At 36.8% G+C, this 24,768-nt stretch overlaps 1 protein-coding gene across 2 annotated transcripts in view; it reads right to left on the bottom strand.

Annotated features, from left to right (window-relative positions):
• The window catches only part of ASXL3 (ASXL transcriptional regulator 3), a 124,081-nt gene that overhangs the window by 71,582 nt on the left and 27,731 nt on the right, over nucleotides 1-24,768 (bottom strand). The window contains exons 1-3 of one of the 2 annotated variants that reach the window (XM_070747707.1): nucleotides 3,668-3,705; nucleotides 2,132-2,240; nucleotides 498-609 (exon numbers count right to left, since the gene is read on the bottom strand). In XM_070747707.1, the coding sequence (XP_070603808.1) occupies nucleotides 498-609; nucleotides 2,132-2,209 (190 nt within the window). In that variant the 5' untranslated portion in view covers nucleotides 2,210-2,240; nucleotides 3,668-3,705. Of the gene's footprint in view, nucleotides 1-497; nucleotides 610-2,131; nucleotides 2,241-3,667; nucleotides 3,706-24,768 lie in introns of those variants that run through there. The other variant, XM_070747706.1, reaches the window with a different exon arrangement.

Raw genomic sequence — 24,768 nt, 5'->3', positions numbered from 1 at the left:
ATCTACTAGGCATAGCTGTTCTTTTAAAAGTATGTTCAAAGTTTCTTTTTGAAGTCAGCATTATTTTATCCCTAACATTTCCATGCTAAATATGATAAACAGGAACTAAAGCAAGCACCATTTTTTATTTAACAAAACAAAAACATTCTTCTCAGAGGAAAAGCAAACTGCTTAATTTATTGTTTCACTAAATTATAGTTACATATTGTAATATTTTACAAAGATATACTAACATTAAGATAAAATTACACAGCATCAATTTCAGCTTAATATAGGTGGAAAAGCAGTCTGCAAATTAACAATGTTGTAAAATATTGAAAGCAGATGACAAGAAGTCTACCAAACTTCATTTTTTAGAATGCCTAATATAAATTCTGCATGCTATTTTAAAGTACCTAAAGCATGACAAATACTTTAAAATAAAAGTATATAATTTCCTCAACACATAAACACTGCATTAAGATCAAAGGATAAAAACAACAGAAATAATATTTTACCTCCATTTTCTTCCCCATTGCTATTGTTAGTCTCAGCCATTTCACTGCTGTCCAACTCAGATTCACAACTTAAATCCAATGTTCCATCTGCTGGGCATGTAGTATCTTCCTTCTGTGTGTAAAGACATATGTCATGCTGCTTGTCACATTTCAAAAAAGAATGTGCTTCTTGGAAATGTTCTATAAATAAAATGTGATTCTTGACAATTTCATGAATAAGGATAAAGTCTCTCTCGGGGCAGACTACTGGAAAGCCTTCTAGAAACTTACATAGAAAAATGTATCTGATTTCACACCAGTATTCACAGAAACCAACTTATTCCTTTAAAAAAATCTAAACATTCCAAAAATGATGCAGAATAAAATCAAAGACCTTTTCTGTTCTGCTTTTATTAGGTGGAAGATAATTCTATAATTACATAATAAATTCCACAGTTCAGATGATACTGGGCACCTACATTTTAGAAGAGGGCTTTGTGGTTCCTTCCCCCACTATAAAGCCTAACTATACCACACAAAAGAAAATCTAATCAAATGCAAAAGCTGCTTTTGAATCCTGGCAGTTAGTAGAAAATGGCCCATATTTCTCTTTCTCAGAAAGAAGTACTGCCTATTCCATTTGATTACTTCAAGAAAATGCCACATTCTATCAGTTTCAAAATAATGCCTTCTCCTTCACTCAGATATCACTATTAGATTAAGGATTAAATAAATAGTTCTGCTCGTTCAGATAAAATCATTACTTGTATCACACAGCTTTACATTTTCAGTTCCTTGTTAACTCCAGAATTGTCATTCGTGATATAAATCCTCCCAAATGTTTCACAAATACAATGTGAATGCAGTTGCTTAATTCTAAATAAGCAAGTAAACCTTTGCTTATTTCTAAAAAGGCAACATCTGGGGGGGGGGGGAAATAAAGCTATGCCTATTCTTGAATTTTGTTTAATTTATAAAGTTTATCTGGATTGGAAATACATGTAATGTTAAGTGCTACCTTAAAAATGTCTCAAATACAGTCAGTGTTCCCTCTAATTTTTGGGGTGGGTGGGCGGAAAAGTATAATGTCTGAGCGGCAGTCCCTTTGGGACTGGGCGGCACAGAAATAATAAATAAATAAACAAACAAACAAACAAACAAACAAACAAGCAAACAAATAAAAAACCCACCCTGTTTTGCCTCAGAGAATTTCAAAATAAAATACTGTACTGTGTGTCTATAACAGTGAGCTCCTAATAGGGCAACTCTATCAATATCAAAATGCCACTTAAATAGTTGAGCTAGTTTCAAACTAGATTTTGATTTTCTTTCTCTCTTCCTTACTCCCATTCTTTTTCTTTCTCTTTTCCTTCCTCTCTTTTTTCTATCTGTTTCTCTCTCTTCCTCTCTTTCTTTCTCTCTCTCTCCTTCCCTCTCACTCTTTCCCTCTCGGCTTCTGGGCAGGTTTGGAAAACTCTGAGTTGATGATGATTTTTAAGTGAGCGATTGCTCAGCTTAGAGGGAACTATGAATACAGTTTATCTCTCTTTCCTACCTAATGAGTTCAATCTAATTTATTTGTTTAGACAATTTGTTAATGCAATGCATAGACTTTAAGGTCTGGGTAGTGTTGTTTCTAAAAATATGCAGCTTACCTTCAGTGCGTAGAGTCCTGCCTTGCCAGGAATTTTGAAGAATGTCCCATCACCAACACGAGTGTTGGTATGAAGCATTGCATTCAGACAAGCTAATGGAGAAGTGCCGCTGAAAAACAAAAATAAAGCTGGCTAAAATGGAGTGTTTCTCAGAACCTTCTTCCCTCTTCTTAAAACTCATGTTTCACTTTAAAAAAAAAAAAATCCTGAAAACCTCCCAACATCTATATTACAATAACAGGCCAGTTGAAACTTAATCATATGCATCTGCCCCTTCAGCTTCAGGCAAAAAGTCTGCAAATTATAATTATGCTATTTTCACACAGTAAACAGTTCAGCATTGAAAAAGAGCTACAGTCCAAATATTTATGTGAAATTATTTTGCAAATAACACCATAATGTCTTATTTTTAGAATGTTATAAGACAATCCGGCTGTTGCACATGAATGATCAAAATGGTACAAGTTCATGGGCAGCTGCATTCCATAGGATGGAGAGGAAACAAAAGAATGCTAAAAGACTCCTGAACAGCCACATTTAAAATCGCAATAGCTAGCTCAGAACAAATATGGGCAGCACTGGTTTAACATAGCAGTATAAAGCATATATTCTGGTATAAGTAGACAGTAGTACACTAACTTGAAGCCATTCTGTGAGGAGTAACTTTCCTAAATCTACTGGGAGTTCCGTTGATTTCAAAGGATTCTGCTTGGAAATGTATGATCGCGGCCTGCACTGGCTGCCGATCGGTTTCCGGTCACAATTCAAAGTGTTGGTAATGACCTTTAAAGCCCTACATGGCATTGGGCCAGAATACATCCAGAACTGCCTTCTACCGCATGAATCCCAGCGGCCGATAAGGTCCCAGAGAGTTGGCCTTCTCCGGGTCCCGTCGACCAGGGGAAGAGCCTTCTCTGTGGCGGCCCCGGCCCTCTGGAACCAACTCCCCCCAGAGATTAGAACAGCCCCCACCCTCGTCTTTCGCAAATTACTTAAGACCCACCTTTGTCGCCAGGCATGGGGGAGTTAAGTTATCCTTTCCCCCTAGGCTACTACAAGTTATGCATGGTATGTTTGTGTGTATGTTTGGTTTCCCCCCCCTTTTTTTTATAATAAGGGTTTTTTAGTTGTTTTTATTAATTGGATTGCTCATGTTGTTTTACCACTGTTGTTAGCCGCCCCAAGTCTGCGGAGAGGGGCGGCATACAAATCCAATAAATAATAAAAATAATAATAATGATGATCAATTGCTGCTTAAGAAATAATTCTAATATATAGTGGTGCTAAAAGGTTTGTGAAACCTTTTCAGTGTTCAATAGTTCAACCTAAATATGATCTAAATCGTGATTTATTCTCAATTCAAGTCCTAAAACTAGAGGAGGGAAACCCAATTAAACAAATAAGTCAAAACATTCTACTGTATTTCATTTTAGTTTTTGTGTGAATAATACATGTTTTGAGAAGTACTTATTCAAGAACTTTAATTATGATTACTATAATCATGAACAATTAATTAAATTACTTAAAAGGAAGCACCTTATTGTAAGCTTTTTTCTTCATGCAATGCATTTCTTCATTAGGAATACTAATCTGATTGAATTTAACCAAGATAATTTAATTACATAATATCAATTGTAATAGTTACTTCAAATTATGGATTTATGTCCTGATCAAATGTTGCAGATTACAATAAAACTTTGCTTTAACAGACCATTCAATTGGTGTGTTTGTTCCTCTTGAACTTTTGTTAAATCTGAAACTTTGTTTATTTATTTAATTTATATACATCCAATTTATTTATTTATTTATTTTATTTTATTCGATTTTTATGCCACCCTTCTCCTTAAACTCAGGGCGGCTTACAACATGTTAGCAACAGCACTTTTGAACAGAGCCAGCATATTGCCCCCACAATTTGGGTCCTCATTTTACCCACCTCGGAAGGATGGAAGGCTGAGTCAACCTTGAGCCGGTGATGAGATTTGAACCGCTGACCTGCAGATCTACAGTCAGCTTCAGTGGCCTGCAGTACAGCACTCTACCTGCTGCGCCACCCCGGCTCTGTCATATCACTATCAATTGACTAACAACTGCAGTAATTTGGGTAATCTGCATAATTTATCATTCCTGTCAATTTATGTCAGTTGCATTATCAAATGATACATTTATGTGACATAAATATAACAAAATGTAATGTAAGTGCCCTGTGCAGACATCTTCGCATACAATGAACATGTCTATTATTTTGGGGGTGGGAGGGGTGTCCATGCAGAAATTAAATTTTTACATTTGCTTCATTAAATCAAAGACTTATAAAAGCAAAATTGGAGCTGATATCATATTGGAGGTGATCATTTTTAGAATGGATTTTGGGTGATGCAGCTGTTAGCTTTTTTTTGTTTCAAATACACATGATAGAAACATTTTAAGGAAATGCCTGAATAAATTATTGGACATGTGAATGTAGATGAATTAGGTTGCTAGGGCAAGAGAACCAGGATACGTATCAGATGATTGCACCGACTTACAACTGCAATTACGGGAATTCCAATTGCCATCATTAGGCGAATCCTTCTCCTGCTGGCTTCCCCACTGATTTTACCTGTTGGAAACCAGGCAAAGAAGGGTACTGGCAATCACACGAAAGCAAGGTATTGAGACTGTCCTAATTGCAAGTTGGTTGCTAGCTGAATCATGATTATGTGACTGTGGGGATTCTACAATGATCACAATTATGAGAAATGTTCATAAGTCTCTTTGTTAAGTGCCATCACAATCCTTGCCAAATGAGCCACTGAATTAAATGTGGACTACCGTGTCAGAGTTATTTTGCATTTTCGTTGGAAACATTTTATATCCTGACATACCTGTGCATCTTTCAATTACCGGTAGTTATTAGTGAATGGTTGTCAGCTTTTCCAGTACACCAAACAGGAAATATGACCAGATGAGCCAATTCTACTGTATTGTAAGGTTACATTAACAAAACCTTGCACATCCGTAGAAATTCCCCACCATCCTTTTATAGTCTCAGAAGTTAAGAAGCTTCCTTTCTGAGTTTCTTTTTCTCCCTGTTATCCAGCTGTGTCTTCTCTTAACTAGGCAGCATCTCTTCTCCCTTCCCCCAAAGTCCTTCCCACATCCTACAAATCTGACTGATTTAATAGTGGGACTCAGAAAATCTCTTTTATATCTCTTTTCCTACACATGTGTAATCTTTGTTATAGTTCATAGAGCTTCTCCCAAAAATATGAAGTAGAACATTTACAAGTCGGTAAGTAATAACAAAAGAGCAACAAAAAAAAAAGCAAACTTTGAAACACATTTCTTACTCAGCATGTCAAATTAAACTACCAAAGAATATTTAATATATTCAATTTTAAAATTTAAATATATAATATTAAAAAATCATGTTACCCCAACCATACCCTAGCAGTTTAACAAAGGAATGAATAATATACATATTTATCTAATAAGTATCTAAACAGAATGAAAATCTGACATGCAATTACATGTCACATTTATTAGGCCAAGATGAATTAACTTTACTCTATACATGCAAAGAGACACATTATTTCATATCAAGTGGAACTAGAATTAATTATGAAGTCAGATCCTTGGGAATTGAAACAAATGCTATCATGATTGAAAAGTGAATAAAATATATTGTTTTTATCTAAATGCCTTTTAAAAAGAATATTTTCTTTACAGACAATGTACTTGGTTGTCATACACCCATCTTCTCTCTCAATTAACTATTTACTTAAGAGACTTTTTACTTCCCATCTGAATCATCAAACAGTTGTAGACTTAATTTTAAAAAATTGTTTAGATAAATAAATAAAAATTGCAATTAGTTGAATATAGGAGAGAAAACTCAGTGATGCTGTACCACGTGATAGCTGGAATTATTTCATCAGTTCAAACAAAACAACTCAGCAAGAATATGCTGTATTAAATGGGAGATTCCACAGAAAGATGTGGAGAATAACAGGGCTAAGGCTGCCAGATCTAAAACTACAAGCAGATTACTGGTCAATCAACCAGACCTTTTCAGTAGTAGTCAAGGATCAGAAGACATTGCCAGGTGACAGCAACATCAGGAAGAAATATGAGAAATAGGGTCTGAAGTAGGAACAAGAGAGGATGTGGGAAATAAAGATCAAAGTAGTTCCAGGGACTCCTAAGCTGAGAATATCTCAAACAGATCCCAAGAACATCAGAACTGTGTCCAGAAAAGTGCAGTGCTAGGAATAGCTAAGAAAGGACCCAATCTCAAGATTGAGGAAGCACATACCACATACCACTCACACAGGGTGAGAAGGGATTATTTTTTAAAAATAGGCCACTCTGTTATAAAAGCAGAAACTAAAAATATGAAACTACAAAGATGGATAATAATTAGTGATGGACGAACTGAACCCACACAATTCGGGTCCGTACTGAATTTTGCGGTGTTCGGTATGCCGAACCCGAATTTTTTTCAAACTTCGGGCAAAGTTCGGGGTCGTGTTCGGCGTTCGGAGCTTTGATGTCACCGGCAAGTTGCTAAGGACACCAAGGTGATCACTTCCTGGATTCCATGGAATGCAGGAACTGATCACCTGGGCGTCCTTAGCAGCCTGCTGATGACGTCAAAGCTCCGCCCCTGGAATCTCTTCATGGGAGGGATTCCCTGTTCGGGTTCGAGTTCGAGTTTGGTTCGGGTTCGGCTGAATTTTGCGTAAAGTTCATCCAAACTTGCCGAACCCGAACACCGTTGGGTTTGCCCATCACTAATAATAATTGAATATGGCCATTTGAGGAAGAATTTATTTAATATTCAAGAGCAGGGTTCCCCAACCTCAGGTCTCTGGACCAGCAACAGCTTGCATTATGCCAGCAATTGGACCACACAAACAAGTGAAGACCCACCCATGGGATGCAGGCAGCATGCAACACCACACCCTAGCCCAGTGATCGTGAACCTTTTTTCTTGTGTGCTGAAAGAGCATGGGTATGCGCTATCGCACACATGCAAGTTCCCACACCCATAATTAAGTGGCTGTCCACCGGAGTTCCTCTGGGGGCCTAAAATGGCTTGTTTCCCAACTTCAGGTGGGCCCAGTAGGCTAGTGTTTTGCCCTCTCCAGGCTCCAAAGGCTTCCTTGGAGTCAAAGGAGGATAAAAACACACTCCCCCATCATCCCAGAGGCTCTCTGGAAGCCAAAAATGCACTTCCAGAGCCTCTGTGCAAAAATCAACTGGCCAGTACACATGCATGTTGGAGCTGAGCTAGGGCAATGGCTCGCGTGCCAGCAGATATGACTCCGAGTGGCACCTGTGCCATAGGTTCACCATCACTGCCTTAGCTGGTCTACAGGAAAAAAAACTTTCTTTATGGAACTAGTGCCTGGTGCCCAAAAGGTTGCTTAAGAGTTATGTTTTTTTAATTATTATTATTTTCATTCCATTTGTAGATTTTAGCACTAACACTTATATTTTGACTCCCATAATCAATAGGCATAGACAGAATTTAATCTAATAATTATTGGGTACAAACAACTTTATATCATACATACATACATACATACATACATACATACATACATACATACATACATATATATATATATATATATATATATATATAGTACTGGAACAACAGTATTTATCACACTTTGCCAGTTTTATCATTATGACATTATGATACCTTATCTGAAATATAAAAATCTATTTTTATTGTAAATATTATTAGATGTGAACAGACTTACACAAAAGAAATAAAATCATTCCTTAAACCCTAAAATCCATTAATAAAGCGTACTTCCTATTAGAAATAACAGTAGGCACAACTCCAAAGCAAATAAACTGTAGAAGAAAATCCAAACAGAACAAAGAAAATGTTGGTGGAACTGTATTTGAGAATTTATTAATCTTATATATGCCATCACCTAATTTATTACCATTAAGTCTTTTTAAAAACCTATTCCAATATCAAGTTCAGGTTATTTTTAAATGGTAATAATGCCATATTCCAGCAAATATGCTATTAAATCTAACCAGTTGTTAATTGCCACTTCCCTTTAGTAACAGACGTTTATACTATTTTGTGCCATTGAGCACCCTCTGCTGGACTCTGTGGTCAAAATCAATCAAGAGACTCAATAAGTACAGGTTGCATAAAAGAACGTAAATGTATTTTAAAGCACTATGCAGATGAATTTTGAGTGTAGCACAATTGGTTTCTATGAGCATTGTGATAAAATATTGTAATGAAATCTAAGTTCAAAGAGCTTTATTTTAGTTTTCTTCTTTAACAAAGCAGCTATCCCAATACCATATCCAACATCGTTCTTTAAAACATACAAACTGAGATTGAAGAAATTTACTAGAATCACATCAATTCCCAGGTTTAAAGTGGCATTGCTCAATTTACTTGGAAATAGTTCCACTTGTTTTCAGTGGGATTTACTCCCAGGTGAGACTATACTGGATTGCAAAATTAAAAGCAGAGTTTTAAGATAATTTACTAAAAAGTTTCAGGAACACAATTTTAAAAAATTCTCCCCAAAGTTTAAGATTATATAATAAAAATGGCTTGCAATCCCTTGTAGGGTTGAAAAATTAATTTTAATGGTAAGAAAGGCATCATACGTTTATTAATTTTGAAAGGCCTATTTTGATTAAGCATAAATATGTTTACATAATGCTACAACTTTCAGATATGATGACAAGCAGAAAATTGGTTGAATTCTATTATAGCAGCAATAGTCATATTACTAGAAAATCTGAAAGATCAGACTGAGGATAGGCTGTCCTGAAGAAAATCTATTTATACGGTTGCTAAGAGCTTACACTGATTTGATCACATATAATCCATCCATCCATCCATCCATCCAATCCATCCATCCAATCCATCCATCCATCCATCCATCCATCCATCCATCCATCCATCACAATTTTCAGAAAATAATAGGAACAGTTGATGCTAGGATTGAATGGAAGTCTAAGTTAAAGTAGGGAACTATTTGTGCATATCCATAAAAATAATGTATGCTAAACAGATTCCCTAAATCGTTAACCCCTAAACAGATTCCCTAAACAGATTCCCTATAGTAGTATAGGTGCATAACTCTTATTCTCAATTATTATAATTAGCCATTAAACTATAGTCAAGTAAGATCTTGGATGAAAATTCCCATACTGAAATAACTGCAACCTGGCCTTCTGTATGATAACGTTTACTATTTGAATACTAATTTCATTTCCATTCCTCCTTTCTTTCATACCGCCTTAATTTCTGTTTCCTGCCATGATCCTAAATCACATAAATAAAGAAAAAAACAGTATGGTAAGATGCTGTAAAGCTCAAAGAAGCGTTAAACATGGCATTTAATCATCTGAAAACAATATTATATTCACTGGTATTAGGATAAAAAAGCAAGATACATGGTTTACCAACCATTCATTTATCGGTAATCACTCAGTAAAATAAAAATATTTTATAGATTGTCCTAAAAACATCAATAGAAAATAACGAAAAGCAGAAATGATGGAGACTATATAAGAATATACAGTAGAAGCTGTTTTGAGAATTTTTCAGTATTAGAAAAATCACTGTATTAATATTTAAAGCATGAATTCTATTCATTTCTGCCAGCTCGAGAGATCTGACATATTTTAAAAATAATGCTACTGTTTAGCATATTTGTTTTAAAAAACAGCCATATAAAAATATCTATTTGGCTTCCTTTACCAGAAAGCAAAGTCAAAATAAGTGAAAATCAGTATTGTCAATTTGAATTTAAGAGAATCTTTAAACAAAAGAAATACGTTAACATTTCCAATCACAAATAGCCATGATGGCGAACCTATGATAGGTGTGCCACAATGGCATATAGCAGTGTTTCACAACCTTGGCAAGTTGAAGATATCTGGACTTCAACTCCCAGAGTTCCCCAGCCAGCATTCGCTGGCTGGGGAATTCTGGGAGTTGAAGTCCAAATATCTTCAACTTGCCAAGGTTGGGAAACACTGGCATACAGAGCCCTCTCTGCTGGCACATAATCCCTCGGCCATGTTTAGCTTCACCAGCTGAGTTTTGGATCTCTGTTGCGCATGTTGGGAGGTGGAGGTGGGAAATGCACACAAATGCGCAAGGGTGGGGGGGAGCACAGAGTGGTCACATGCACGTTGCATTATGCATTACAAGTGCAGGGAGACCTATTACGCCCAAAAGGGGTGTGATGGAATGGGGGAATCACATGCAAATGCACAGGGGGTGGGGTGCACAGGGGAAGGGGTCATGCACAGATTGCATTGCTTTTAACACATGACAACAAAAAAGTTAGCCATCACTGATATATAGCAATGTTTTTCAAACTACACTGCTCAAAAAAATAAAGGGAATAGTGATGGGCAAACCCAACGTTGTTCGGGTTCGGCAAGTTCGGACGAACTTTACGCAAAATTCAGCCGAACCTGAACCGAACCTGAACCTGAACCGAACCTGAACCCGAACCCGAACGGGGAATCCCACCAAGAGATTCCGGGGGCAGAGCTTTGATGTCACGTATACTGGCAGGTTGCTAAGGATGCCAAGGTGATCACTTCCTGGATTCCATGGAATCCAGGAAGTGATCACCTTGGCGTCCTTAGCAACCTGCCGGTAACGTCAAAGCTCCGAACGCCAAACACGACCCCAAACTTTGTCTTAAGTTTCAAAAAATTTCGGGTTCGGGTTCGGCATGCCGAACACCGCAAAATTTGGTACGGACCCGAATTGTGCCAGTTCGGTTCGCCCATCACTAAAAGGGAACACTTAAACAACATAACTCCAAGTAAATCAAACTTCTGTGAAATCAAACCATCCACTTAGGAAGCAACACTGATTGACAACCGATTCCACATGCTGTTGTGCACATTCAACTTTGTACAGAACAAAGTATCCAATGGGAATATTTCATTCATTCAGATCTAGGATGTCTTATTTGAGTGTTCCCTTTTATTTTTCGGAGCAGTATATTTTCCCCTTTTATTGCTTAGAAAATCCTCAAAGAACACCAAGTCTTCTGAATTACATCAAATATCTAGCATTTTACTTTTCCACCTGAAATAACTGTTATCTGTCTTCTGAACACCAACTAGAAATATATACCTAAATGTTTTGTATTGAAGAATACATCTGAGACTCTATGAGAACAATTTGCTGACTCAAAAAAGTTCCTGGCACTGATGGGTGTGACAAATTACACAAAGTCGATGTATTCAAAGGCCAACTGATTAAATTGTCCCCTGCCACTGATTTAGCCTCTGGGATATTTTCAGCTCCAAGTGACCTTTATCTTCTCCTAAGCAGGTAAGCATGTTTTCAAACAAAACATCTTTCATTATTTTTCTTTTTTAAGGTAATTTATGCATTTGAATAAAATTATTAGAAATAAAGTTACATCTTGTGGAGTCTTTGGTATTCTCTGAGCTTGGTTGCTTGCTTGCAGATGTTTCATTACCTGAGTAAGATTGTCAGGGTTAGTGAGTGAGTTGGTTTACTCCCTGTCAATGTACGGTGGCTTGTGATGTCAGTTGTAGGAGAAGAGCAGGCAGAGGTGGGGAATGGAGGGAAGCATCTAATTAGCTTAGAGTTATTGCATTTCCATAAGCATCTCCAACCCCTCCTGAATTCCATTGACTCATATTTGGCACTAATTTAGTGTTGAATTTTCGTTGACCAGATTCTTGGATATAAGTTTGAATAAATCTTCCAAGTTGCAACCTTATAAATGGTCCTGATTCTTTGCGCCTGACACCAATATTGATGGGAAAGTGATTTTCTTTTTGGTAGTTTCTTGAATAGGATATTGTTTTCAGTTGTAGTTTATTGGTTTGTTTAATCCTTGCTTATCTGGTGTAGGTTGCTAGGAAGGACATAATCTGATATTTTTATTTTCTTTTTAACTTTTTTAAATTGCCTCTTTCAAATAGCAATAGCACGTAGACTTATATACCACTTCACAATGCTTTAGAGTCCTCTCTAAGCAGTTTACAGAGTCAGCATATTGCCTCCCGCAATCTGGGTCTTCACTATATTGACCTTGGAAGGAAGGAAGTCTGAATCCACCTTGAGCCAATGAGATTCAAATTGTTGAACTGCTGGTAGTTGGCAGTCAGCAGAAGTAGCCTGTAGTACTGCATTCTAACCATTGTGCCACCTACTATAGCTAAATAGTGAGTAAATGTGCTTTGTTTCTATGTGTCTATTGATGACTGAGTTGTATAAATGACAATCAAACAAAAGCTAAAAATATATCTTAGAAATAAAAATGAATACTAATCTCGAGAGAGATGCTTTGCTTTGCAAGGAGCTACTTCCTTTAAAAAAAATTTAAAATAGAAATAATTCACTCGAATACATATAGAATGAGCAAATGACTTGTTGAGCAATAAGATCCTATAGAGCAGTGTTTCCCAACCTTGGCAACTTGAAGATATTTGGACTTCAACTCCCAGAATTCCGCAGCCAGCAAATGCTGGCTGGGGAATTCTGGGAGTTGAAGTCCAGATATCTTCAAGTTGCCAAGGTTGGGAAACACTGCTATAGAGTGAGGCCTTGAATACCATGTTAGAATCCCATATTTAAACAATGTTTTAACATGATTCCATTTAATTTAATTTCAGGTATTCAAGTCAGAATTGAATAATTGCTGAAATAATATAATACCATAACACTGTGTGATAGCACAACACTATCACTAGTACAGCTTTTGTTTTGTTTTCACAGACAAAAAAAAAATCTATGGCAGCCTTTCAGAGTTTCACAGAAATACAGCAACTCCCAGACTTCTTAGCTAGTGGACATGTTGGATGGGAATTCAGGGAGTTGTCATCACAACATATTTAAGATTGCCAGGTCAGAAAAAGCTAATCCGTGAAAAACAAGGGCCAGCTTCTGTATGCATCAGTAACTTTCCATAATAAGCCCCAACAAATTGCTCTGTAGTTACAACTGTTTAATCTTCAATATAAAACCACAAAGCACATTGCTTCAATTACCAATGTACCTTCATTTTATCATGTCTTTCTTTTATCTCAGAAATCATTAGGCTGAGTCACAGTCAATTTTGCAGACCCGCTGAATATCTCTGGGTCAAGACATTCTGATACCCAGAATAATCCTAATACTTCTTGATTATAATCAGCACTATAAGTGCAACCGGCCCTGGAGTCAATTGTTTTACTTTCTTGCATAGCTGAATTTTGAATTTTACTAATCTTATCATTGAAGAAAACAACCCATGTTCCATATTTGTGGGTGTTTGATAGCAGTTCATGTTTACAGCAATGACTTAGATCAAGATCCGCAAATGTGCTTTGTGGGCTGCACAAATGACCTGCACCCAAGTAATTTTTAGCAGTCCACAACAATGCTGGGGAGTACATAAGTCATTTTGGTCAGTTATACAGTGGGAGGACAACTATTGGGGGTGGAGCTACAACTTGCCAATCACAGTCAGGTACTGGGTGGAGGGTGTGGCTCTGAGTCAAGGCAAGGTAACTCATGTAGCTGCAATGCTCCTGGCTTGCACTTTATTATCTCTGAGACTGGGATGCCTCTTCCTGCCTCTCCCATGGCTCTTCCTTACTGCAATTTTGAATGAGCTAGTGGTTCCATGAATGGTCCAGAGGTCTCTGATATCTGGTTCTGCACTGGGGACCACTGAAGCAGAGCAACTGTTTAAATTTGGGACATTGGAGACTTTTGTGACAGTTTATGAGTGTACGTATGTGTAGGGGTACTTCAGTCTTGCATCTTTCCATCTAGTGAGCTAATCCTTATGCAAGGTTCATTTTGATGTGAGTTTGAGACCACTGATGGATATAAACTTGAATAGTTAAATAAGCAGTCTTACTATTCCTTTTCTGAAAGTCAGTCATATGATTCTCCTTTGAAACTTAAAAGCCTGGATTTATTTCAAAGGAATATTTATTCAAACATTGAGCCATAATTTGTTTATATAGGCATGCAATTTGGTCTTCCATTATTTTACCTAAATTTTATATAGAGCAATACTTATAGCCCTGAATGTTTAGTTTCTGCATTACCACATCATTAAAACAAGCAATGATAATATAGCTATTTTCCTTAAGCAGAATGAACAATATTTGACAACACAAATGGCTTCCTGGATTTATCCTTTAAATATCTCCTCTTTAAGCTTAGATTCATACAGACAACACACTTTGAAGTAGGATTTGGAAATATTCTTCTGATTCACATTTTTATGCAAATGTACTAAATACAGGAACGGAAATTCAACTGTACTCTAAATATTTATGTTTCTGAAATGTGAGAGGCTATTCTCCAGGAAAGACATATACAAAAATGTATACATTTGGAAAAAGTACAGTACATAGAACAATGCATATTTTAGTTTAAAAATGCTCTCCAGTATAAGAAAAGTATATATTAAGAAAAATGCATTACAAAATGTATGAGAATATTTGTACTAATTTTTTAAAATAGCAGATTTAACACACACACCTTTATTTATTTAGAAGCATATTTGTTTGTTTGTTTGTTTATGTCTGTCTGTCTGTATATATGTATGTATTTGTACCCATCTCACTAGATGGCATACTAACTACCATAAAACAATTTTAAAAATATTCAAAATGCACAAAAAAGTAATCCTATTATAAAAAGCTAAGAGACAGCATCAGATTAACAATGGAGCCACCTAATCAAATTACCATTCCCTTGTGATCCCAAGGTGTTGTGGTTAGCTCTGGCCCAGCTCCTGCCCCAAAGACTGTGGATGTGGGGGAGACATCCACATGCTGCAGGCCTGTTTTGCCCCCGGTGGAATCTGCTGATGAAGGCTCCTCTGACCAAGAAGACATGAGTGACAGGGAGGAGGAGAGTGTGGCAGAGCTCCTCCTTGGATTCAGAACAAGAGTTAATGATACAGCCATGCATGCGGAGAGCGATGCATAGGCAACAACAACTGAGAGATTATTATCAAAGAAAATGAGGCCACCTGTGGTTGGGTGGGGCTGTGGTAATCAATGAGGCTGCTATTTATAGTGGGTTTGGCTATTGTGGAGGATTATCTGATCGTTGTGTTTCGTGACTGCTTTACTGACTTTGACTTTTTGTGTGCTGATTTTTCCCCGCTTTGAAACTAAACCAGAGCAAAGTGTGTTTCACTTTGTGAAAGAAGGACTGTGAATTGCCTCACATCTGCAAGCTAAGTATCACAGAACTGATAAGGGACTTGTATAAATTACCAGTTTGTTTGGAGATGAGTGTTCTTTGCTATACCAAAGAGGGCTTGGTTTAAGTGAATTTTCATTATAAAGAACATTGCTTTGAATTTTCAAACGTGTGTGTGTCTGAAATTTGTACCTGTGAATTTTTGGGAGGATTCTACCAGAGAGCCCGACAGAACACAAGGCTTGTTGACACAACCAGGTTTAGGGTACTTCCAGAAGGTCTGGAGAGATGGATCCAATGTCACCTCAGAGGAATGAAGTTTATGGAAGGGGGAGGGGTACCATAGCAGAAAAGGCTTACCTCTTAGAACCTATTATATAGATGAACTGTAACTCCTTAACAGATGGACCTGAAGCATACATCTATTGCCAGACCTGATAGCAGAAGTAATTGAGAAAAGGTGGCTTTTCAAATAATCCAGCCACATGCTATAAAGGACTTTAAAGGTCACCACCAGCACCTTCAATTAGATCCAAAAGCAAACTGGGAACCAAGGCAGTTCATGGAGCAGAGGTGTAATGGGCTCTAGGGGCACACATAATTGCCCAAACTGCTGCATTTTGTGTTAGCTCAAACTTCCTGATACTCTTTAAGGGCAGGCCCATCTAGAGTGTATGACAGAAGACTCAATTGTGTCAACCCCTAACCCTCAACATTTCTCCCTTAGACTCTCCACGATTGACCTCTCCAGGTTCCTAAGAGGCCAGTAAGGGACGTACATAAGTGCACTGGTGTGCCTTTCGTCCCCTGTCCAATTGTCTTTCCTTTCTTTCACCTATCATATATATTCTCTTCCTTTCATATATCCTCTCCTCTAAGTTCACTTATATATATTACCACATGTCTATTTTTCTTCCTATGTATTTGTGTATTGGACAAATGAATAAATGAATGAATGAATGAATGAATGAATGAATAAATAAATAAATAAATAAATAAGCAGTGTATGAATCACCATGAGAAAAGCACCCGGATTCAGGAATGGTTGCATCTAGCACAAAACATGAAGCTATGCAAAGGCCCTCTGAGCCACAACTACCACCAGCTGCTCTTTGAGCAGAAGTACAGGAAGACCTCCAAGTTGCACACATTTGGTACCAAATTCCATCTAGGACCAAAGATGGCTTAGGTCCAGAATCAGACCCCCAAACCTACAGCCACAGAGCCTTGCCAGAGCTCAGTTGAAACTTGTTATTTCCAATTTCCGGGACCGCATCAGGGACCGCCTTCTGCTACACGAATCCCAGCGACCGGTTAGGTCCCACAGAGTTGGCCTTCTCTGGGTCCCGTCGACTAAGCAATGTCATTTGGCGGGACCCAGGAGAAGAGTCTTCTCTGTGGCGGCCCTGACCCTCTGGAACCAGCTCTCCCCAGATATCAGAGTTGCCGCCACCCTCCTTGCCTTTCGCAAGCTCCTTAAAACCCACCTCTGTCATCAGGCATGGGGGAATCGAAATTTCACTTCCCCCTAGGCTTATAGAATTTATACATGGTATGCTTGTATGTATGAATGGTTCTTTAAATTGGGGGTTTTAAGATTATTTTTAATATTAGATTTGTTTACATTGTCTTTTTATTGTTGTTAGCTGTTTTATTGTTGTTAGCCGCCCCGAGTCTTCGGAGAGGGGCGGCATACAAATCTAATAAATAAATAAAATAAATAAATAAATGTAAACCCCCATCAACTGCAGGCACAGGAATAAGATAGCATTGCTTAATTTGCCAGGGACAGAGATGCATAATTGAATATCATCAGCATACTTTTAAAATTTCAAACATTTATATAGCCACCCATCTTACACCAAACTCTGAGTGTTAAACTATGACTGTTTGAAATATCAGAATGAGTTCCAAACAGAAATCCAAACCTAAAACCAAGTACTACTAGCTTCAATATATTTTCAGACAACCTGTATGGTGGAGATGGAGAACAAGTGGACACAGGTAGTTCTTGTTAAACAATGTAATTGGGGCTTGAATTTCTGTCGCTAAGCAACCGAGTCATAAAACAGAAGGTCACCTGATGGTGCCACTTAGTGATAGCAGTTCCAGCAGTCTCTGCTTAACAGTTGTCAAGCAAATTATCTCAGGTAATTTAATGAGGATCTCACTTAATTGTGACTTCTGACTTCCTGCTTTCTTTGTTGACTTTGCTTGTGGGAAGCCAGTAGGGAAAGTTAAAAATTGTGATCACATGACAGTGAGATGTTGCGTGCCCAAGTTGAGATCATGTGATTATGGGGGCACTGTGATATCTGGAATTTTTAGGACTGATCATAAGTACTGCTTATTCATTTGTCATAGGTTTGAATGGTTACTGAACTAGTGGTTGTTATCTGTGGACCACCGGTATTGTCATTTCTAACATTCCAGATACAATTTAGGCCATTTTCAGTTTCTAGAGCAAATGGCATATATACTTAACAAATATCTAAATAATACAATTGAGTTGTACTATTGCAATGCAATTAAAATACAATATATTGTATAAAATATACAATAAATTTCAAGTCTTGGCTATGTGTCCTAGTTTACTTCTAAGACAATTACGGTCTCCTGCTTGATATACAGCCATTCTTTTTATTTGGCTTAGACAGGACTTTTTCTTGGATCAGTGACCCAAGCTTCATTTTCTCTTCCATTTCTTTTAAGGAATCATTCAAAACAATTGCTGTTATGTGTTGGAACACTCATACAATAACCTTGAAAATGCACCATCAGTTTTCAGGTCAGCTTAGTTTGAGCCCTGCTGGGCTTGTCATGCCACAAGGCATATGAACAGACTCTGCAATGTTTTTGTTCCACAAATATATTAGCATAGTCTGAAAATTAAAGAAAATGTTAATTGGTAGGCTGAACTGAATATGCAAAAATGAGATTTCTACATAATTCATTTATAAATTACAGTAAGAACCAAGAGTCATGGGCCCTCTTTGCTCCCAATAATATCTTATGTAGAATTAAGAAAAAAATAATCTCAGCAAGTTTCTGCAATGCTTTCACATTCCAAAATAAGCAGAGAGACTAAAGCAATTTAATCTCACAGCAAGAAAGAAAACCAGCTATAAAAATCCAGAGCGTAATATGAATATCCCTACTGGCAAGCTTTAAATATAACAAAAAAGTTGCATTTAAAGTGTCTCATTTTCACTGAATTTTGCAAATGCATATAATCCATATAGACAGTCTTTTGCTAAGAAGATATGCATCCATTTCAAAAAATTATAATTGTACAAAACACAGTTTGAAGACTGTCAGAACTTAAAACAGTAATTTTTTTTCTTTATAATATTATGGGATCATAAAGTATAACAATCATTATCAGAACTAATAACTTCAAAGCATGATGATAGACTGACTGGAACCTACTTTTGATGGGGATTTTTTAATGGCAACATACATTTTGGATATGGTAATGAGAGATGTAATGGAAGTTCTGTGAAACTGCTTATTCCACATCAAATTTGACTGCTCAAAAAGATTGTCTCTGGTTTTCTATGAAGTGCAGCAAGAGGGGACTCAGAAGTGATCATTTTCTTCTCCTGAGTTTTAGAAAGTTTTTAAAAATTTGGCTGTTTAAAAGCAAGTTCGGGAATGGAGGAGTTGGTAGGGTTGGTTAGAATTAAGGTGGCCTGTAATATACTTCTTTACTGTGTTATTAACTTAATTTATTTATGTAGCCCCATAAGACAAAATGAGACAAAACGTTGGTGCTACATAAATAAATTAAACTGATCTTTAGAGTTGGACTTTAGGGTTGGACAAGAATTTTTTCATTCTTGTGGCTTTCTGCATTGACATTTTTTCATACAAGGACTCAGAGCATTACTCGACTATGTGCCATTTGCAACTTCCAAATGCCCATATTCCAGTAAGAATATATTATAATCATCTAAATAGGAGGTGACTAAGGTGTGCTTGACTAGGGCCTCCCGATTTAGAAATGGATACAATTGGTGCATGAAATGAACCCATGCAAATATCTATTTCCTTTAATAGATTGTATTAATTACAGTTTTAATTTGGGGGAGGGGGACTTCCCTGAATGCCTGAATTTAATAATCAAGATTTGTCACTAAGGTACTCTTTGGGAAGGCCTTGGTATAATACCGTATTTACTGGTGCAGATGAAATCCATTTCTAGCTCTAGCTTCTACTATCATGTTTTGGATTCATCTTGTGGCATGAAATTTGAAAGAAAAAGACACATGTGTTGACTTAATTGGAGGAAAGGAGCGGGGAGAGAGGGAAACAGAGGGATGAAAGTTCACCTGCTGTTATGCTTCTCAATGATCATAATCATTGGATTGGTATCCGATGACGAAAATAATAGCAAAAGCAGTAACATATACTTTTTTTTCCTCAACAAATTTGGAATGACTGAGCATCACCGATAACACAACTACTTTCCAAAAAGACCTTGACGCTGTTTCTGAGTGGTCTAACACATGGCAACTCCAAATCTCAACTAGCAAATGCTCTGTCCTACACATTAGGAAGAAGAATCTGAACTACAAATACGAACTGAATAATCAAATTATCACAGATAATCCCCACTTGGTTAAATACAAACTACAAATACGAACTGAATAATCAAATTATCACAGATAATCCCCACTTGCTAACCTTAACAGAGATATAAATATGGCATTGTTTATTCAAATATTTGCAAAGATTATGCTTCCTTCAAAATAGGCAAAATAACACTGGTAGATTTTTTGCTATCCGTTCCTTCATGATATATTTTTATTTAATATCCATTAAATAATTTTTTTGCCATTTTCTTTAAGTGCATCAAACTAAAACTCATAAACTCAAAACATTCATTATGCCACTTCCAAAATAAATGATCTGGCAGAAGCCTTTTGGCTCAAACCTTAAAGATCTAGCTCTGCCATGTACAATAAAATCTTCCTAGAAGCTAGGACAAGAATGTGCAGAATATTTCTTTAAAACTCTTTCAAAAGATGAAAATTAATTGAAAAGAGGAATCAGATCCAGCTTATATTCATTTTACTTGTTAATTTGTAATCTGTTTTTCAGTCTGAAATGAGTTATTTGGCTTGGCATGATGGATAATTTTGTTTTCATCTCTGATAAACAAATTGTTATTTTCAACCTTGATCTATATATTCCCATTCTGTACACTGGAACTAAGAACAATTTTATTTCTGTCTCTTAGCCAAATAGGAGAAAACCTTCATGTAAACAAAAGAAAAGCAAACTTTTTTATCATTGAAATTGCTTTGAAGGTTATATCTTGCTATCTTGATTTTGCATTACTCAATATCTGAGTCAATCATGATTCAGAAATAGCCAAGGATCAAGAGTATGTGACCTGAGTTACTCATTATCTCACCAAGAGATATACAATAGTAATCATAGCTATCTATTACAAGTCACAATGATGAATATGAGGCATGATGTCACTGCAAAAATGCTATAAATTGTGTCACTTGAGTCAGTTATATATGTCATGATGGCTTTTGTGGGATGACAAAAGTAACAGTGCTGTTATTCTCTCCCCCACCAGCAAAGGCCTATGATACTAATATATGTGAATGAGATTGAATATATGTGAATGAGATTGATTCTGCTATCTTGATTGAATTTAATTTTCCGAATATACATGGCAGTGCAGGGTTTTTTAAAATAGCTAATTAACATGAGTCACATTTTAACTAATAGTACAAAATAGATGTATAAAATAATACATGAATGGTTAACTTATATAGTTTATCACTAGGATTTGTCAATTGCATTGTATCATATATGCAGTTTATGGCGAACCTTTTTTGGTTCATGTGCCAAAAGGGGGATGTTGTGGTTAGCTCTGGCCCAGCTCCTGCCCCAAGGAATGTGCAAGTGGATGTGGGGGAGACATCCACATGCCGCAGGCCTGTTTTGCTCCCAGTAGAATCTGCCGACAAAGTCTCCTCTGATCAAGGAAGCGTGAGTGACAGGGAAGAGGGGAGTTTGGCAGACAGCCCAGGAGGAGATCAGTCATCTGTATCATCCCTGGATTCTGAACAAGAATTAATGACACTCCACGCATGCGTAGAGTGATGCATAGGAGACAACAATTGAAGGATTATTACAAGAGAAAATGAGGCCACCTATGGTTGGGTGGGGCTGCTGTAATTAGTGCTACAGATAAAAGTACAGCCTGGTGTTTTAGCCTCATGGCAGTTTATCTGATTCATTGTTTCGTCAAGATCGTGGTTTTTGCTGTTCAGGATTGTGTGTGTGGACTCTCTGGACTTTAGAATTGGACTCAATTTCCCAGTTATTGAGTGAGCAATTGGACTGCATTTAACCTGTGCCTTGTGTGTACCAGAAAATCCCTTTGACATTTAAAAAGGGAGCTGTCTCTGTTTTTCTGTTTATAAAAACTTTTGGGTTTTCCTTTTATCGTGTGGTGTGTGTCTTCCTGGACTAATTACCCTGTAATTACGGGCGGTTGAGACATGCCGGCAGAACAGGGGAGGTGCGTTGGGGGAGTTGTGTACATGCATGCCCACACCCATGTGTTACCCCGCCTTCCCGGGACACAATGGCACTCCCTATTTCCGTTCTCCTCAAGCTCCAGAGCCTTTCTTCAAGTTGGGAAACAGGCCATTTCTCAGCTCCAGGGGAGGGGAGCCATTTTCGCCATCCCCTGGCTCTTAGAATTTCTGAAGCCTAGGGAGAACAGAAGAAAAAACATAACTTCCAGTTCAACTGGAAGTCGGTAAACGGGACCTTTCCAGCCTCTGGAAGACTTTCAGGGAGGATGGGGAAGGTCGTTTTTGCTCTCCCCAGGCTCCTAGAATGACTCTGGGCCTTGGAGAGAGCCAAAAAATTGGGTCTTCCCCACCCCCTCCAGAGCCTGAAAACAGGCTGTTTCCCGACTCTCAGTGGGCTCAAAAGGCTTGAAAATCAGCTGACGGTGTATGGATGCACGCCGGACTTGAGCTTGCATACCCACTGATATGGCTCTGCGTGCCACTTGTGGTACGTGTGCCATAGATTTGCCATCATGGATATACTGATACTGTTTCAAGAACTAACAACTCTTTATTTTACGTAAGCCTATGAATATTTTTCACAATAAAAAATATAATTCCTCCATCTTGATTTCTTATGCCTATTCAAAATATTCCACATTTTTGAATATTAGAATATATTTTTACTAATATTAAGAGGAGTTAAACGTATCCCAAAAAATGAAGGGCTTTCTTTCATTGAAAGTTTTCAAGAAAATACTTTAGAGCTATTTGTTTTGGATGTTTTAATTTAGATTCTTGTTCTGATGGGGTTAGACTTTAAAATCTCAGTAATGATCTCTTCCAGATACACAGTTTTCCTATTTGGACTCTGCTGAAAATTTATCAAAAATATTAGTAACAATCCCTCCACAATCTTAAAATGGAAATTATTTTTTAATTTTAATTTACACTGTATTCTTGATGTGTAGTGGTGAACCTTGTGAATTATCATAATTATTTCTTCAATGGAAGGAATCATTTCGTTTGTATGAATGCAAGGGAGATGACAATTGTTGTAAATGTCTCAAAGGCTTGGTCTGGAGAGTATCCTTAATGGGAGAACTGTCTGGAAGCTACTTATCTTGTTCTAAATTCCTTGGAAGAAAAGCCAGAGACAGGGTAATGTTTAAATAAACTAATACTTTTTCTTTGCATTCAGAATCCAAGAAAAAAGTAAATCAACAGAGATTTTATCTGTAGAAAATATTCCCTACTGTTACATCTATTTTGGATACATTAAAGTCACAAGGATACTACTAAGTTTATTTTCTTCTTTTCAAAGTATACTTTTAAAAATTCTATAGCCACTTCAAAGGAAATCACAAAGCAGCCCATCTTTTAAAAGTACACCTATAACAGCAATTTGAGCTATTTAGAATTACAGGATATGTGAAATATAATATGGCTCTTTCAGTGTATCATAGCTCTAGTGCTGTTGTAAATATTCTCAACTAAATTGCAACTCCATAAAGCAGCAATTTGAAGAAGAGACATTTAAAGTAACATTCTAAAGCTACCCAAGTGAAAAATATTCTTCCTATTATTTTTGAAATGCTTTGCATTCACATAATACTGATCCAGGTGTATAAAATATAACCCCTACTTTTAATTCGAGCTGGAGTAGAGTATTTTCCATTGAATGGAAATAACAGAATTCAGGCATTTCTTCCAGTGGCTCAGTTGAAGCCCCTTTACCTGATACATAGTGAAGGAGTGGTAAGAGTTCTGTCTATACTATTGAAACGGTGGCTTTATCTGGCAGGAATAAACTAACTGCACACTCAGTAAAGGTGGGAAGTGGAAAAAGGCAGCCTTAAAGTCTTGTTAACAAGACCAAATTAATTTGCACAAGCATCATATGATCCTTTCTTAAAAACAGAGTTTTGAAATACAATCACAAATACTGTAAAAAAGTATGGAGATATTTATTTTATCTCTTATTTTGCACTGTTTCCAACATATAAGCTTTGGGATGGCAGGATTCTTCAATCTTCAATTGACTTGTACTTTGAAAAGACTTAAAAATGAAACATATATGACTATTAATAGTATATAGTAGCTACAGTTGTAGTTAACAATTACTTTAATCAACACAACTCTGCAGTGGGGGTAGAGAAATAGGTAGGTGGTCCTATTACACAAGAGACAATTTTCTTTGTCGAACTATCATCCCATAAAACTTTTACCTATTTTGTAAACAGGAATCTTACAAAAATGTCTCCAACTAATGCCAGAGGGAGATATTTTACTTCTAATTTCAGGACAATGATGGTTGGTCAATCAAAAGCTATTTTATTAATTAATAATTAATAATGATTATCACCAGATATTGATTGTCATTCTGTACAATACCCATTCACTAAGGGTAGACTTCAGATTTATTTGAAAAACAAATATATTTGGATAACCAGGTTGCAGCAGATAAATAGGACAGCTTTCTACTAATTTCATCTGAGATAAATAATTTTAATTTATTTGTTTCCTGCATTTATTATTTTTACAAATAACTCAAGGAAGTGGACATATCCCACATACCTTCCTTCTCCTATTTTCCCCACAACAACCCTGTGAGTTGAGTTGGACTAACAGACTGGTTCAAAGTCACGCAGCTGGTTTTGGGTGGGATTTGAAGTCACAATCTTCTCTTTCTAGCCTGGTGCTTTAACCACTAGATTAAACTGGCTCTTAATAATCCATTCTTTTTATTTGAATGCCAACACCTTGATGAAATACATTGGCTCTGAAATATATTGTGGCATTTTATTTTTTAAAGGCCTTTCATACAAATTGTCTCAGAAATGATATATATTCTTTGAAGGCTGGATTATGCCATCTGTGGCCTATTAAATAAGATTTTT

This window comes from Erythrolamprus reginae, chromosome 3 (genome assembly GCF_031021105.1).
Source record: "Erythrolamprus reginae isolate rEryReg1 chromosome 3, rEryReg1.hap1, whole genome shotgun sequence".
NCBI classification, from domain to species: domain Eukaryota; kingdom Metazoa; phylum Chordata; class Lepidosauria; order Squamata; family Dipsadidae; genus Erythrolamprus; species Erythrolamprus reginae.
The sequence above is the reverse complement of the archived record's forward strand: the minus strand, read 5'-3'. Positions and strand labels throughout refer to the sequence as shown.